Source organism: Moschus berezovskii, chromosome 25 (assembly GCF_049115385.1).
Source record: "Moschus berezovskii isolate FMDL1 chromosome 25, NW_MosBer_1.0, whole genome shotgun sequence".
NCBI lineage: Eukaryota > Metazoa > Chordata > Mammalia > Artiodactyla > Moschidae > Moschus > Moschus berezovskii.
Genome location: NC_142484.1, coordinates 31,229,777 through 31,245,886, shown reverse-complemented (window position 1 = coordinate 31,245,886; position 16,110 = coordinate 31,229,777). Strand labels below are relative to the sequence as shown.

Genomic DNA, 16,110 nt, shown 5'->3' with positions numbered 1-16,110 from the left:
TGTTATTTGTTGTAGTGACTGTGGCAGTAATGAGCCTGCTCCCAGCATAGCTTGGCACGTGCCCCATAGTCAGTCTATTTGCATTTGGCAGGACTCCATGGTGTACCCTGAACAAATGAATCAGCCAGTTTGGGGGATGGGGAACTGAACCATAGGGAGGCTGCTAGTGCTGCTTGTGAGCCCCAGTGATCCTGAGATGGGGGAATCCCAGACAGTTCTTGTTCTGTTCTTACCTGGATTATTCCTTAGCCTCTGGAGTAACAAGCCCCTTGTAATTCATTGATTAAAGTACAAAGCCGGCAGGGTAGGAGTAGGGGAGGGATCAGTGCAGGGAAGGAGTGAGGAAGGGAATCATTCCCTGAGCACCTGAGTCAGAGAGTGGCTATTAATATTTCCAACAATCCAGGATTCTGATCTAGTCTCAGGACTGTCTGCTTTACTGTAGTGGGTAACACTTGGTTTACCCGGCAGCTGCATTGATCCAAACATTTGGAGAACTTAAAAAAAAAAAAAAAATCTTCAAAGTGGTCCCAAAGCTGACATATTAATGCTTACACACACCTGATTCTCTTTACAACCTCGTGAGATAAACATTACAACTCCATGAGATAAACAGAGCAGGTGATCCTTTCTTCATGCATCTTTGAGAGGTCATGGCACTTTGCTGGGATTACACAATAAAACATAGACTAAGAATTGAACCCAGTTTTTCTGACAAATCACCACTGAAAGCTTCTCTAATTATAAGATTCAACATAGGGATATTCCTGGTGGTCCAGTGGTGAAAACTCAGTGCTCCCCATGCAGGGAGCCCAGCCTGTGTTCGATCCCTGGTCAGGGAACTAGAACCTGCGTGCCACCACTCAGAGCCCGTGTGCTGCAAGTCAGGATCCTGCAGGCTGAACTAAAGAGCCCGCTTACCATGGCGAAGATCCTGCACACGGCAGCCAAGACCCAGTGCAGCCAAAAAAAAACAGATTTAACACAAAGCAGTGTATTATTGCAACTCAGGAGACCCAGGTTCGATTCCTGAGTCAGAAAGATTCCCTGAAGAAGGAAATGGCAGCCCACTCCAGTATTCTTGCCTGGAGAATCCCCGTGGACAAGAGGAGCCTGGCAGGCTACAGTCCATGGGGTTGCAAAGAGTTGGGCATGACTTAGAGACTAAACCACCACAGAATGTCTTATTTTCAGTTTCAGCTTCTGCCACCCTCATTGAGAGTCTTAATACTTCAGATTTTAAAAAAGTTGCAGGCATCTCTAGCTGAGATCTGAGTTTAAGAGAAGAAGCCTTGGTTAGCAAGAAGGGCCCAGAAGACAGAGTCAGAAATCCTGGCTTTGACATTTCATAGCTTTTTATCTATTCTTAAGTTTACTTAGCTGCTTCATACCCCAGTTTCTTCATCTTTAAAATAGGATCAGAAACAGTAGCTACTCATAGGATGGCTATAAGGATGAAATATTTATAATAAAGTGCATAGTTCAGTGCCTGACATAGAGTAAATGAACTTAGTTATTATTCTTAAGCTGAACACCCCACAGCTTGGAGAGAACACAAAACAGTCTCCCTCTTGCCTTTCCCATATTTTCTTTTCTGGTTTTTTGCACTCTAATCCTAGGTTTATTAAACACAGCCCTTTTATTCTACACAATAAAGTACAAACACGACATTATCTAAAATGCTACAAAGTTGTAAAACTCAGGACAGAAAATTTATGGTACTGACTCTACGATAAGAGCCAAAAAGGCTGCCAAGGTAACCTGTAAGACCACCATGGTTACCACCCCAACATGGGGTTCTGTGACAGTGGGGCAGAGCTGGCTCTCAACTCGCTCACCATTTTCAGAGAGAGAAAGGGAGCCATGGGGTATGTGTGCATGCATGCCATGCACATGAGTACATGTGAAAAGACACATGTAATTTGGGGGCAGATAACAGTGGGTATGTGACCCTAGAGGTTAGGAGAGGACTTGAGCAGGGCCAGGCTAACTGGAAGGGCAGCTGCATAAAAGCACACTCTTTCCTGAGTGACCCTGCAGACCCACAGGCTAGGGCCTGACTGGGCCATCAGACTGGCTCCAGGTCATTTGTGGGATGGAAAACCCGCTCCCAGGCTGGGCCGAACCGTTGCCTACAGCCCTCTGCTCACCCCTGCTGGCTTTGCCACTAAGCTGAGTCTCAGGCCCCAGAAGCGTGGGAGCTGGCCAGCCAGAAAACTGGGGGGTGTCTTAACAGGCAGGACCCCAAACCAACAACCCTTCTGCAGCCAGAAGTCCGCCGCCAGGGGAAACGTGTCAGTTGCTGCCCACACCTTTGAAGCCTGCCCAAGTAAGGGATTTCTTTCGTACCAATCCTCCATTGGCTGAAAAAATGACAAAAGTGAGTCGGGTGAGACGTGAGTCACAGGGGCAGAGCTTCAGCGGCCCTGCTTGTCGGGGCGGAGTTGGAGCTGGAGCGACTCGTGTTGTGGCAGTGAGGTGGGGAGGTAGGATCACCATGCACAGGGACCTGCGTGCCCGAGGGGACCGTGACCCTCTCCTGCACCATCAGGGTACCTGGGAGGCAGTGGCGGCATTCTCCTGGCGGGGCTGAATCTCCTGATGGGTGGCCGAGGCCAGGGGCCCAGCCCAGTGGTGACAGTAATCCTCCCAGCCACACATTTGTCTTGCGTCCGTGTGCTTTAGTGCCTTCTGAGCTTCATCTGTATTCTCAAACCACACACAGGCGTAGCCTTTAGACAGATGAGGGTGCATCCTTTCTGGAGGCATGTCAATCATGTTTATTTTCCCGAAGCTAGAGAGGATCATCCCAACATGGTCCTTGGGCACATTCCTGGTCAGCCTCCTAGTGTGCTCCTTGGTAGATTTAGGGGAACGGCTCCCTTTTCCTGTCCTTTCCTTCTCCCTTGGGTGGTTTCGATTTGGAATGGGAATGCCTCCTGTTGTCCTGTCTACACCAGGAAGGAGTGTGACTCGGGGTACCACAGAGTTGCTGCTGCTGGGGTTGTGCTGGAACTCCCTGGGCTGATCAGTACCGAAGAGGAGCTGGAGAAGAGCTGGTGCTGCCGCCACCACTGGCAGCGCTGTGCCTCTTGAGAGTTCTATCCCCACCACCATCCTTCTCGCTTGACTCTTTGGAGGCCCCTTTTTCTTTAGAGCGATCCTTGGACTTCTCATCAGAGCAGCCTTTGTGTTTGGTAGGAAGAGGAGGCCTAGTGCTCGACTTATCATTTTTTTTGACTCCTAGAGAGCTCATCTTTTTCACTCCTGAGAAATCCATCCTCCCTTCTGAGGTGTTCAAAGCAGCATCAGCATCCACACTTGCCTGAACTCACTTCTGACTTGGTTCTGAGAAAAAATCCCCCATCGACTGCAGTTTGCCCCAGATTGCGGCATCTTCCTGCTGCCTCAACCTCCTCCCTCTCCCTTCAGCCGCAGAGGCTGGCCTTTCTGTATTTTCTTACTAAAGAACTACAGGGAAATGATCTATCCTTTCCACTTTCCTCCTCCTCCTCTTCTTCCTCCTCCACGGGACAGCTTGGCTCGGAGCTTACGTTACACACCGGGGGCATCCATTTGATTGTGGCATTCAGTGGGTCCAGGGCATCTTATTAACGCAGAACCTTCTGCCTTGTAGACATGGAAAAAGACTTGTCTCCAAGCCTGGAGTTGGGAGGGAAGTCAGTATGTCTTAGTCATTTGCAGCATGGCACAAAGCTGATTGCTGTGACTGAGCTATGGTAGGAACCTCTCTGAGGACCCACCATCCTCTGTCTGGTTAACCCCTCTCCCTGAGTCCCATACTCACTGACTCATTAGCAGTCACGCCCCATTTCCTGGGAGCTCCCCAGGTGGTGCTCAATGGTAAGGAACCCGCCTGCCAATGCAGGAGACATAAGAGGATGTGGGTTTGATCCCTGGGTCAGGAAGATCCATTGGAGGAAGGTATGGCAACCCACTCCAGTATTCTTGCCTGGAGAATCCTCATGGACAGAGGAACCTGGCAGGCTACAGTCCATGGGGTTGCAAAGAGTTGGACACAACTGAAGAGACTTAGCACGCACCCCATTACCTGAGCCACCCCACCTTCAACCCTCATGTGACTTGAAGAGAATGAAAACCTGTGTTGGTTAAAACTGTCTCAGTAGAGCAACAGTGACATTCAGTGGGTCTCAGCAACCCAGTCCTCAGGAGATCTTGCATCAGAGCCTTAATCTGTCTCTCCACAAAGATGGGAGCTCTGGAGAAGCTAAGAACCATTTCTCAAGATGTAGAGGGGAACGTCCCCAGTCCTCGTTCTACCTTGAGAAGAGGCTAAAGTCAACAGGGATCAAGGTGGCAAGAGACAGGTAGATGGGTAACAGTGAGTTTCAGCCCGTGGCAGTATCACACCCTCTGGGATGTAGACACGTGTGTGTGTGAGGGGCATGGGACAGTCCTGCAGAACAAAGACTTGTCCCTCCCAAAATTCCAACAGAGCTCCACCTCTCCTCTGAGAATCAGTTGGGGCTAAATTCCTATTATTAATATTTCTGCAAGTAGAAAAGCCAAAATGGAGAGTTATGATCTGTAGTTGGGAACCAGGCCCAGGCTCCAGAATGTGTGGTTTAAGAATAGCTTTACAGAACAGATTTAAATTAGCTCACAGGGAAAGGGAGAGTATTAATAGAAACCCAGATATTAATAGTGACGAGTCTGAGTTGGCCAAGAAGGCCCGTGGCTTAGGACATGTGGCGTTCAGCCACCACTTGTCACGAGTCTTGTGCCATGTGTTATAGCTGCAGCTCCGTGTATGGAAAAGGGTAAAGGATGCACATCCAGGGCTACAGGTGCATGTGAGAGTTGGTGATGGTCACTAAGCATCATCAGTGACCGAGTTGGAGAGTTAACATTTCAAAGTTGGGAGTTTATATATGGGTGCCGTACCTAAATTTTCTTAAGAGTGTGTGATTTCACTGGCCCCTTATGTCTCCTACATAGACATCAGGAGATCCTTTTTCACCTACTATGGTCTCTTGCACTGAATTATGGCCAAATACAGGGATAACAAGCACATGTGCCAAACAATTAAAAGATAAAGTTTATATTTGTATATAACATTTTAAAACATATACTTTGCCTTATTTTTTTCTCTCCATAACCATGTTAAGTAGGTGGCTTTCGTTCTGTTATACAGGTGAGAAAACTAAGGCTCACAGAGATTAGGTGACTCATTGGGGTCACATGACTAGAAGTGATGCCAGGAATTTGAACCTACATCTTCAGATTCTAAATCCTGTTTAGTTTCCACTGTACCATGCATCTTTTCTCTGTCTACCATCAAGAAGCTTACAAAATACTTCTCCATCTGAAGTAATAATGTTTGTGATGAAACTTGGAGCTATTATAAACCAAAGACTGCTTACTTACAATCCTTTTAGAGAAGTTTTCTGGTCTAATTTCACTCTGTGTTGATATTTTAGAAAGTGTGTAGAATTTTATTTGGTTGGGATTCATTTATTGAGATTAATGACTCATGTTATATCCAGGTTTATGGAAAGCTCATTTCAGTTTAGGATACAGTAAAAGTTGAAGGTTCTAACAAAAATAAAGTGCCAAATTTCTGTAGAGGTCAGGCATGGTGAATAGGTGTAAAGTTTTTAATACAGAAATGTGCAGTCTATATATTAAACTGCTGGACTTGCTTTGTATTTTTAACTGCTACAGTAGAACATTAATTTCTCAGAAAAGGGTTAAGGTCAGAAATGGTTGGTTTCAATCACAGAGCTTTATTTAGAAAGGAACCAGGGTTGAGCCTGGGACATGCTTGAGGAACCTACAAACTTTTGTCCTGAAGTCATGGAAGAGATTGAGACTCTGGGAGAGTCTAGGGCCCCAGAGGACGCTATATCACAGAGTTGGGTTGCCTCAAGATGGAAAATTATCTGAGAGCTGAATTTTCGATTCTGATATTTATTCAGCTGCATTGTTCACACAGATGCAGGATGAGAGGATACCTAGAAACAAATGGAATAAGTGGTTTCTGCCTCTTAAGATGAAAAGATCCTGGTTCTTCTATTTCCTGAAGTGGTCGGTACACACTTCCACACCTAGAGACAGCTCTGAATCAGCTAAGTGACCAGCAGTAGCTTGTAAAATAATAAGGCTTCAGGGCACCAGCGCCCCACTGTGTCACTGCCCCTTCCCTGTGAAATGCTCCATACAACATTCAGGATTCGTTCAACTCCCATCTCTCCCATCTGATAACAGTCTCACATCTTAAATATAAGTTGTTATAGACAACCTCAAGGAAATTTTTGCAAATTAAGAGATAGGATGTATATATCGATCAGGTCCCCATGTATGTCAAAGGCTTCCCTGGTGGCTCAGATGGTAAAGAATCCACCCGCAATGCGGGAGACCTGGGTTCGATCCCTGGGTTTGATTCGATGGAACCTGGGTCTGATCCCTTCTGGAGAAGGGAACAGCTACCCACACACTATTCTGGCCCAGAGAATCCTCATGGACAAAGGAGCCTGGCAGGCTACAGTTTACAGGGTCTCAGAGAGTCGGACACAGCTGAATGACTTTTACTTTCATGTATATCAAGTATACTTTAAAGATTTTAAATTTTGTGTCATTTATACTTCAGGCAACTTGATAAAGGATATTTCTTTTCAGCAAACACTGCTCAAACAGCTGTATATTCATGTGGAAAGACGTGGACCATGACCCTTACCTCAGTCTGACCCAAAATGGATCATAGACCTAAACATAAAAACTAAACTTATAAAACTTCTACAAGAAAATGAAGCAGAAAATCTTTCTGACCTTGAGATAGGACTTTCTTAGGTAAGAAATATAAGACACAAAAAAGCCTCAGCTACTTAAAAAAATGATAAATTGAACAAAATTAAAGACATTTGCTCTTTAAAAGACACTATTTAAAAATAAAAAATAAAAATCAAGTCATAAACTGGGAGAACATATTCTCAATACATATATCTGACAAAGGACCATAACCAAAATATAAATAAAGAACTCTTAAAACTCAATAATAAGTGAATTTTAAAATGGGCAAAAAATTTGAACAGACATCACAAAAGAAGATAAACAACCAATAAGCACATGGAAAATGCTCAGCATCATTAGTCATCAGGGAAATGCAAATTAAAAGCACAACGAGATACCACTACTTACCCACTAGATTGGCTCTGATGGCTAAGTGTTGTGGAAAACTAGAATGCTCACAAATTGCTAGTGGGAACTGAAAAATGGACAACCACTTTGGAAGACAGTTTGGCATTTTTTTAATAAAATTAAGTGTATACTTACCATGTGACCCAGCCATTCCACTTATAGGTATTTACCTAAGAGAATTGACATTTTCACAAAAAGACTTACACGTGATTATTCCTGGCTGCTTTATTCACAGTGACCCCAAACAGGAAGCAGTGTAGCTGTCCATTAACAGGTGAATGGATAAACGAATATGGTAACTCCTAAAGATGTTATACTATCAGCAGTTAAAATCAGCAATTAAAAACTGATTCACGTAGCAGTCTAGATGAGTCATTAAACTTTATGTTGTGCATAAGAAGCCAGGCACAAAAGAATATTTACTGTATGGTCCCATTACTGTGATACTGTAGAGAAGACAGATCCTTGGCATGATGGAAGTGTTCTGTCTTGACTGTGATGGTAGTTATATGGTGTTTACGTTCATCACAATCCACCAGCCTGAACTCTTAAAATCGGTGAATTTTATTGCATATAAATTATATACCTCTGTAATATCGATTTAAAACAAGGGGGCAAACAAGAAGAAATGTTAACTCCAGCAGTCATTCTTCTAATGGTGTGTACTGACTTATAGATTAAAAGCCTTTCCAATAAATCACATGGAAGCCATAGAGGAGTCTCTTTATGGGAATGTTTTTTCAGATATACATAGTTCAGGCAGCTGGACTGATGTAAATGAGGGCTCCCAGGGGGCAGACAGGGCATTTATTTGAACACCTGGGTTAATCTTTGAAATTAGGTTCAGTCTCTCCTTCCATCCTTTGAATTGCTTCCCTGCGTTTATATTGAGTGCTGCGATTAGGAAACAGAAGCCAGGCTCCAGAAGGGCCCCACACCTGGTTCATCTTGTACCTTAAGAGTAGCTTTTCCATATTTGCTTATAACCAGCCAGTTCCAGAAGAGAAGGAAATGGCAACCCACTCCAGTGTTCTTGCCTGGAGAATCAGGGACGGGGGAGCCTGGTGGGCTTCCGTCTATGGGGTCACACAGAGTCGGACACGGCTGAAGTGACTTAGCAGCAGCCAGTTCCAGAAAGCACTGGATCTTAAGCTCTTATTCTTGTATATCCACAGTCCGAGTACCTTGGGGAGAGTCACTCTGGTACAAGTAGGAAGCCCTAATTGACACTTCCAACCCTTTCTCTTTTCCTGGGGTCTTAAAATGTCCGAAACTGGAGGTAAGTTGAGATCCCAAAAGTCAACACTTGTGCTTTGTTAATGCGGAAGCCATGACTCAGAGTGTTCTCTCCATGCCCAGCTGACCGACTGGAGACAGAGTTAAGAGTGTAACCCAGAGCGCCACGATCCACTTCTTTCCGCAGTGTAGCTCACTAAATTATAATGAAATTTAATCAACTATCGTGAACAGTGTAGTGCAGTGCTTCTCAAACTGGGGTCCTTGGGCATTGTTTAATAGAGTTGTGTGGATTTTGTGTCCCTGGACCGCACTCTAGACCTACTGAGTCTGAATCTCTGTTGAGACTAGGACCTGGGAACATCTAACTATGAACAGGTGTCTCAGTGATGAGTGTTAAATACCAATGTTGCTTAAGAAAGCATGACACCAGGTCTTTAGGGAAGCAGAAACCTGTAAAGCCGTCTTCACTCTCTTACTTGAAGTTGGGGAGATGCATGAGAGAAGCTTTTGTCCTGCTGTTGCTGCTGCGTCACTTCAGTCGTGTCCGACTCTGTGCGACCCCATAGACGGAAGCCCACCAGGCTCCCCCATCCCTGGGATTCTCCAGGCAAGAACACTGGAGTGGGTTGCCATTTCCTTCTCCAGTGTGTGAAAGTGAAAAGTGAAAGTGAAGTCGCTCAGTCGTGTCCGACCCTTAGCGACCCCACGGACTGCAGCCTACCAGGCTCCTCCATCCATGGGATTTTCTAGGCAAGAGTACTGGAGTGGCTTGCCATTGCCTTCTCCAAGCCTTTGTCCTAGAGGAAAGGAAACGGTTTAGCTATATTTGTGGGCCTTGTTTGTCTACCCTTTCCCCATCTTTGCCCTCGTTTTCCCTGGCAACTTTTGCTTAATTCAGAGCATTGAATACAACTCAGATCAGAACACTGAAGGACATGAAAGGGAAACCCTTCAATGAAATGACCTTTGTTCCTCCAAAACGCAAAGGGTTGGCAATGATTCATTTGCTGTTTTCTCAATGGGAGAGGTAATTTCACTAATGGATTCCCTGAGTCCTCTGCAGAAAGACTGACCTGGTCTTTGGGGAATCAGTCTCGTAGAATTCAGCCGGTGTAATCACCGATACAAGGCTCTTGGGTTTCCCCGATTGTGACCCTCTCCCCCTCACACTTGTCAAATTCGTTTTACTGCTTTGTGTAGGATGCAGTAGAAATAGAACGGGTAGAATGCGCTGTGAGAGGACAGAGAATTGTGGCTGTGGGTCCCTTCTCCCCCATAAGTCATAACATAAAACCTGCTTGCTCACGCTGGAAGTCTTAGAGACTTCCTTTGTTCTTCCTTCTCCCATATGCCCCATATTCAGTCCATCACCAGAGTCAGCCATTTCAGCCTCTGAAATATATCCTGAAAGTATATATCCTTTGCCACTGTCCTGATCCAGATGCCAGTTGTCTGTCTGAGCTCCCTACTCATTCTCTTTCCACCCTGCCCTTCATTTGCTACAAGCCAGAATGATCTTTAAGAAATGTAAAATATGAAAAAAATGAAAATCCATCCAGTGGTCTCCTGTCTGTTTATTTAAAAATTCAAAAGTATGTGGATTAGGGTATAAAAGTTCCCTTAATCTCTTAAATACCCATTCTCCTCCCCAAGAACCCAGAGGTAACAGTTTGGAATGCTTTTCTGAGCATTTGTAAGACACTCTGTGTGAGTGTGCAGGTGTATACTATATACATAAACCATGTGTACACACATATATGTGTGGTGGTGTGCACATACATGAATCCATAAACATGCAAGATTTTTTATATAAGTCAGATCATACCACTTTGTTCTTGCTTCTTCAGTTCTAATGTATCAGTTTACTTAACATACCCCTATTGAGGGATATTGCTGTACTGTTTTTAAGTTGTCTTTTTTTTCCTTAATATATATATTTATTTACTTATTTGATTGCACTGGGTCTTAGTTGAGGCACATGGATCTTTACTTTCAGCATGTGAACTTCTAGCTGCAGCATGTGGGATCTAGTTCACTCTCCAGGGATCAAACCCAGGCCCACTGCACTGGGAGCACAGAGTCTTGGTCAGACCACCAGGAAAAGTTCCAGTCTTGTTCTATTTAAGACAATAGCTGCACTTCATAAAGTGACCAGGGCTTCACTACACGCTGCCCCTGCGCCGTCCTCCTGATGGTCTCCACTACTGTCTCTCTGCTCCATGGCCTGCGGTCAGGTCCTCCCATGAGCCAGCTTTCGTTTCTCCTCGGGGCTTTTGCACATGTTGTTCCCTCTGCCTGGGCTGCTCCATTAGGTACATGACAGTGATTCCAGCACGATGGACTGGGTCCTTGAAAACACACACATTCTCTGACACCAAGCATTACTTATGCAATGAATAAATGTTTTGCATGTTTGTATTTTTAAAAAATATGTAGATACTGTAGTTAGTAAAATAATTGAGTTAATGAATTCCTTGTGGCTTTTGTTTATTAATAAATACTAAAATGTATATTGGGGTTCCTTTGTGGCGCAGTGGTTAAGAATCCACCTGCCAGTGCAGGAGACGCAAGAGACCTGGGTTCAGTCACTGGGTTGGGAAGATCCCCTGGAGTAGGAATTGGCAACCCACTCCAATATTCCCTGGAAAATTCTATGGACAGAGGAGCCTCGCAAGCTATAGTCCATAGAGTTGCAAAGAGTTGGACATGACTGAATATGCACACAAAATGTATATTATTCTATGGGGGAATTCTCAATTTTTTTAAGGTTTCTTTTTTCTGATATGGACCATTTTTAAAGTCTTTTTGGAATTTGTTACAGTATTCCTTCCATTTCATGTTTCGGTTTTTTGGCTGGGAGACATGTGGGGTCTTAGTTCCCCAACCAGGGATCGAACCTACACCCCCTGCACTGGAAGGCGGAGTCCCGACTACTGGACCGCTAGAGAGGGCCCTCAAATTTTTAATTTTATATCAAATTTTATATTGAAAATGATTGCCCTACAGGAAATATGTAAAACCCAGCATGTGAAACCCTACTTAAAGCAGCCACAAATCATTCCTCTAGCCTTCCTTTCAGTGGTCACCCTTCCATGCTATTTTTTATCCTTCATCCTTCAGCTTCAAAGTCATAACTTTAATGCCTTTTCCTCTGAATGCCATTTTTATTTACCTTTTTGTTTGATGGTTTTACTATTTAAAATGCCTCCTGAAGACTGATATTGGCTTATACACACTCACACACACACACACTCACTGTGTATACACTATATGTATGCACACTACTGTGAATAACATAGATAACTAGTGGGAACCTACCGTTCAGCGCAGAGAACTCAGGGCTCTGTGGTGACCTAAGTGGGAAGGAGATCCAAGGAAAAGGGAATATATATATGTGTGTGACCGATTCACTTAGCTAACAAAACATTGTGAAGCAACTATACTCAAATGTTAAAAAAGAAATGTGAGCTACTTAGCAAAAAATATTGATTAATTAAACCAGAATAAAATGCCTCCCAAACAGAGTGCTGAACTGTTCCAGAGTCCTACGCACAAGACAATCATCATGTGCCTTATGGAGAAAACACATATTAGATACTCATCAGACTTGAGCTGCAGTCCTATTAGCCATGAGTTCAATATTAATGAATGAGCAGTATATGTTAAATAAGGTGTCTTTATACAGAAACTAACATAAAACAAGGTTATGTATGCATTATGTAAAGATAATGTGGCCAGAGGCTTGCAGGACCCTAACCGTTGAATTTCCTTGAGGAGAAATGATTCAGTATTTGCTAATTCAGTGTTTGTGGTGACTTTATAGATCATAACTATGGTGAATAATGAGAGTTAACTGTACTTGTATTATTCTCTTTTCCTGAAAAGTCCCTCCTCCAGTATTTTTTCTTACTGGAGAGAGTTAGCAAAACTCCTCTCATCCTTTGAAACCCAATCCAGGTGTCACCTGTGCTCTACAACATTCCATGACCCTCCAAGCAGAGAGCGCTCTGTTCATCTCTGTTGGAGCCCTGACCTCAGCCACTGAGCGCCCTGTGTACTGTACCTGCCTGTCCTTTCCATAGATCATGAGATCTTAAAGGAGCTAGCTGGCGCTAGTAAGTACTAACATTTATCAACATTTCATAAATGTTGACTGAATGACTGGAAGGAAAAGGGGAGTAAATACTAGTGGAAAAGAAATTGAAAGTGAAGGAAATAGAAAATAGATTGAATAATGAATTTGACAAGAGCATGCGGAAAGGACCCCTGAGTTGTCATTTTGATAACAAACTGGTTCTGGGTCCCAGAATAGTTCACATGCTTAAAACCTGTGTTGATTAGCTAGTGCCCTAAATTGCCTGAAGTGAAAAAAAGAGTTTGTGGAGACACCTAAGCCAAGAAGGGAAACCTGGCTTCCGAATCATCTTGATTTAGGACTTGCATTTAACGCAGGTCCATTTCACTCTGCTTTCTGTGTCTTGGTTGTTCTCAGACTCCAAAGGGTGGTCACGGCAACTTCAGGTTCCTGTCATTCCAACCTTCTCACCAGTGAGAGAGAACGCCCACTCTGAATAACACAAACAAAAGCCCTGGAGCTGAATCTTAAAGTCTGTTTGAGCTGGGTTGGAGCACATGCTCATCGCTGAACCAGTCACTGGATGAAATGTACTAACTAGCTTAGCTTAGGTTCCCATGATCTAACCCTGGAAGCTGGAGTCATGCTGTCTTTTGTGTGTGTGTGTGGTGTCTTGTGTACCATCTCACCCAGGAGAGAGATGGTTAGAATCCTGCTGCTGCTGCTAAGTCACTTCAGTTGTGTCTGACTCTGTGCAACCCCATAGACGGCAGCCCACCAGGCTCCTCCATCCCTGGGATTCTCCAGGCAAGAACACTGGAGTGGGTGACCGTTTCCTTCTCAATGCATGCAGGCATGCTAAGTCGCTTCAGTCGTGTCCGACTCTGTGTGACCCCATGGACAGCAGCCCACCATGCTCCTCTGTCCACGGGATTCTCCAGGCAAGAGTACTGGAGTGGGTTGCCATTTCCTTCTCTAGGTTAGAATCCTAGAGCATACCATAGGACTGAGAGGTTTTGTTTTCACCAAAAGAGGGGGCAAACAGACATTCTTTCCTCCCCCCCACCCCGCCCGCTTTGGTGTATCTTTCATTGGAGAGTTGTATAGTTTAGTTCAGTTCAGTCGCTCAGTCGTGTCCGACTCTCCGCGACCCCATGAATCACAGCACGCCAGGCCTCCCTGTCCATCACCAACGCCCAGAGTTCACTCAAACTCATGTCCACAGAGTTGGTGATGCCATCCAGCCATCTCATTCTCTGTCATCCCCTTCTGCTCCTGCCCTCAACCTTTCCCAGCATCAGAGTCTTTTCCAGTGAGTCAACTCGTCGCATGAGGTGGCCAAAGTATTGCAGTTTCAGCTTTAGCATCGGTCCTTCCAATGAACACCAAGGATTGATCTCCTTTAGAATGGACTGGTTGGATCTCCTTGCAGTCCAAGGGACTCTCAAGAGTCTTCTCCAGCACCACAGTTCAAAAGCATCAATTCTTCGGCGATCAGCTTTCTTCACAGTCCAACTCTCACATACATACATGACCACAGGAAAAACCATAGCCTTGACTAGACGGACCTTTGTTGGCAAAGTAATGTCCCTGCTTTTTAATATGCTATTAAGGTTGGGCATAACTTTCCTTCCAAGGAGTGAGCGTCTTTTAATTTCATGGCTGCAGTCAGCATCTGCAGTGATTTTGGAGCCCAAAAAAATAAAGTCTGACACTGTTTCCACTGTGAGTTATATAGTGCATAATATCTATCAAGCACTGTGCTAAATTTTGGAGATAAAAAAGTCCCTGACCTTGGAATGGACCCATCTTATGGTAAGGTAAAGTTCATTCTATGCCCAAGAAGCAAAGAAGGTTCATTAGAGTCAGAAACGTTATTACTCAGATGAATGCTGCTGCTGCTAAGTCGCTTAAGCCGTGTCCAACTCTGTGAGACCCCATGGACAGCAGCCCACCAGGCTCCTCCGTCCCTGGGATTCTCCAGGCAAGAACACTGGAGTGGGTTGCCATTTCCTTCTCCAATGCATGAAAGTGAAAAGTGAAAGTGAAGTCGCTCAGTCGTGTCTGACTCTTTGCAACCATATGGACTGCAGCCCACCAGGCTCCTCCGTCCAAGTCAGGAGCATAAAACTGTGATCCTCAGGCATTTGGATTTGAGGACTGGAAATAACTTTAGATTAAGAGCTGAGAGCTAGATTCTTTCTAATCCCTCTGTAGCCATCACCTACTGACTGTGAACTTGACCTTTCATAAACTCTGTGGCCAGTGTTTCTCAAACTGTAGTCAGCACTTTATCTGCATTAGCTTCTTCTCTTTCTGGACCTAAGTCCTGACCCACTGAACCAGAAGTTGGGGCTGTTATCTCTGCAAATTGTTTAAATTCAATGAACTTCTTTTTCCTCACCTGTAAGAAAGGATTTGCCTTGTGGCACAGGCTTGAGGATTAAATGTGATAATGGATTGAAAGGGCATGGAATGCAGCAGGAGCTCAGCAAGTGCCGTTTTTCCCCTCCCCAGAGTGTAAAGTCACCATGGTCCAAGGTAGTTGAAGACTGCCTAGAGGAAGGAGAGCACGCAGCTTCTTCCTCAGGAAATGCTCCTCTAGAAATGAGTGACTGTTATGGGACCCGCTGGACTCTTACTGTTTGCTCTTAACTGTTATGGGGCATAAGTGTGATCTTCATGCTACTGTGTGCTGGGATATAGTTGTGTATCATGGACTCACAGGTCAGATCAAATTCTTCTCTCTTTGTGACCGTTTGAGCTGGAACTGAAATTATATCACCACTTGGGAGAGGTTAAGTGTGAGTGATGACTGTGTGCGTGTGTTATAGGTGGGGTTTTTTTTAAATGTGTTTAAAGCAAAGAGCTTTTTGAAGATGTATTATTTTTTTAATGTCCCTGACTAGTAAGTTCATTTTATTGATATCAACCAGTAACCTGTTAGATTCTAATTAATTAACTATAATTCCTCACTTAACAGGGTTCTCCTGGTTTGTTGGCAGTTTTTGGCTTTACCCCCATCAGAAAGAGGGAAGTTAAAAGGACACGCCCATTTCCAGGAGTTACACAAAACCCTCTTCCAAGAAATGCCTCGACCCTTCTACAACTTTAGCCACAAGGCATGTGAGATTTGGTATCTGGAAAGATGGTTTGAGGCTCTGAGAAGTCCTTAGTCATCAAAGAAAAGTTCTGTTATCTTGGGTAGAATACCTAAGGCAAAGCAGAAGATTCTAGAGTTTCAGAAATATGTTCAACTGTCAAGGCTGAAACTAAGGGAATTCTAGTTAATACTTGGTTTGGGGGAAGAACATATCCCTTTGTTCCAAGAATCTGAATAATCTGATTAAATGAGGTGTTGTCATGTCAGATTTTCTTGCTTAAAAATATATAAGGCTCTCCAGGCTGGAAGAGACCTTAGTCCCTTTCCGTTTACCAATCCACTGCTTGAATCTCTCTCCCTCCCTCTAGTCTGGCTCAGGGGACAGTGAGCGAATCTTACTCACCACCTCTTTTTCTAAATTGTTTTATTGGAACACAGCCACTCTTGTTTGCTTACAAATTGTCTGTGACTTCTTCCATGCACCTATAGATCTGAGTAGTTGTGAGAGAATGTC

The 16,110-nt window shown here is 44.3% G+C and overlaps 1 protein-coding gene and 1 pseudogene across 3 annotated transcripts in view; one reads left to right on the top strand and one right to left on the bottom strand.

The window, feature by feature from the left end:
- The window catches only part of LOC148773891 (uncharacterized), a 68,737-nt pseudogene extending 65,457 nt beyond the window's left edge, over positions 1-3,280 (bottom strand).
- The window catches only part of GAB2 (GRB2 associated binding protein 2), a 183,383-nt gene that overhangs the window by 92,799 nt on the left and 74,474 nt on the right, over positions 1-16,110 (top strand). Inside the window, exon 1 of one of the 3 annotated variants that reach the window (XM_088832341.1) lies at positions 15,194-15,220. The exons of the other annotated variants lie outside the window; for them this stretch is intronic. Coding sequence (XP_088688467.1) covers positions 15,209-15,220 — 12 coding nt within the window. The 5' untranslated portion in view covers positions 15,194-15,208. Of the gene's footprint in view, positions 1-15,193; positions 15,221-16,110 lie in introns of those variants that run through there. 3 annotated transcript variants of the gene reach the window in all.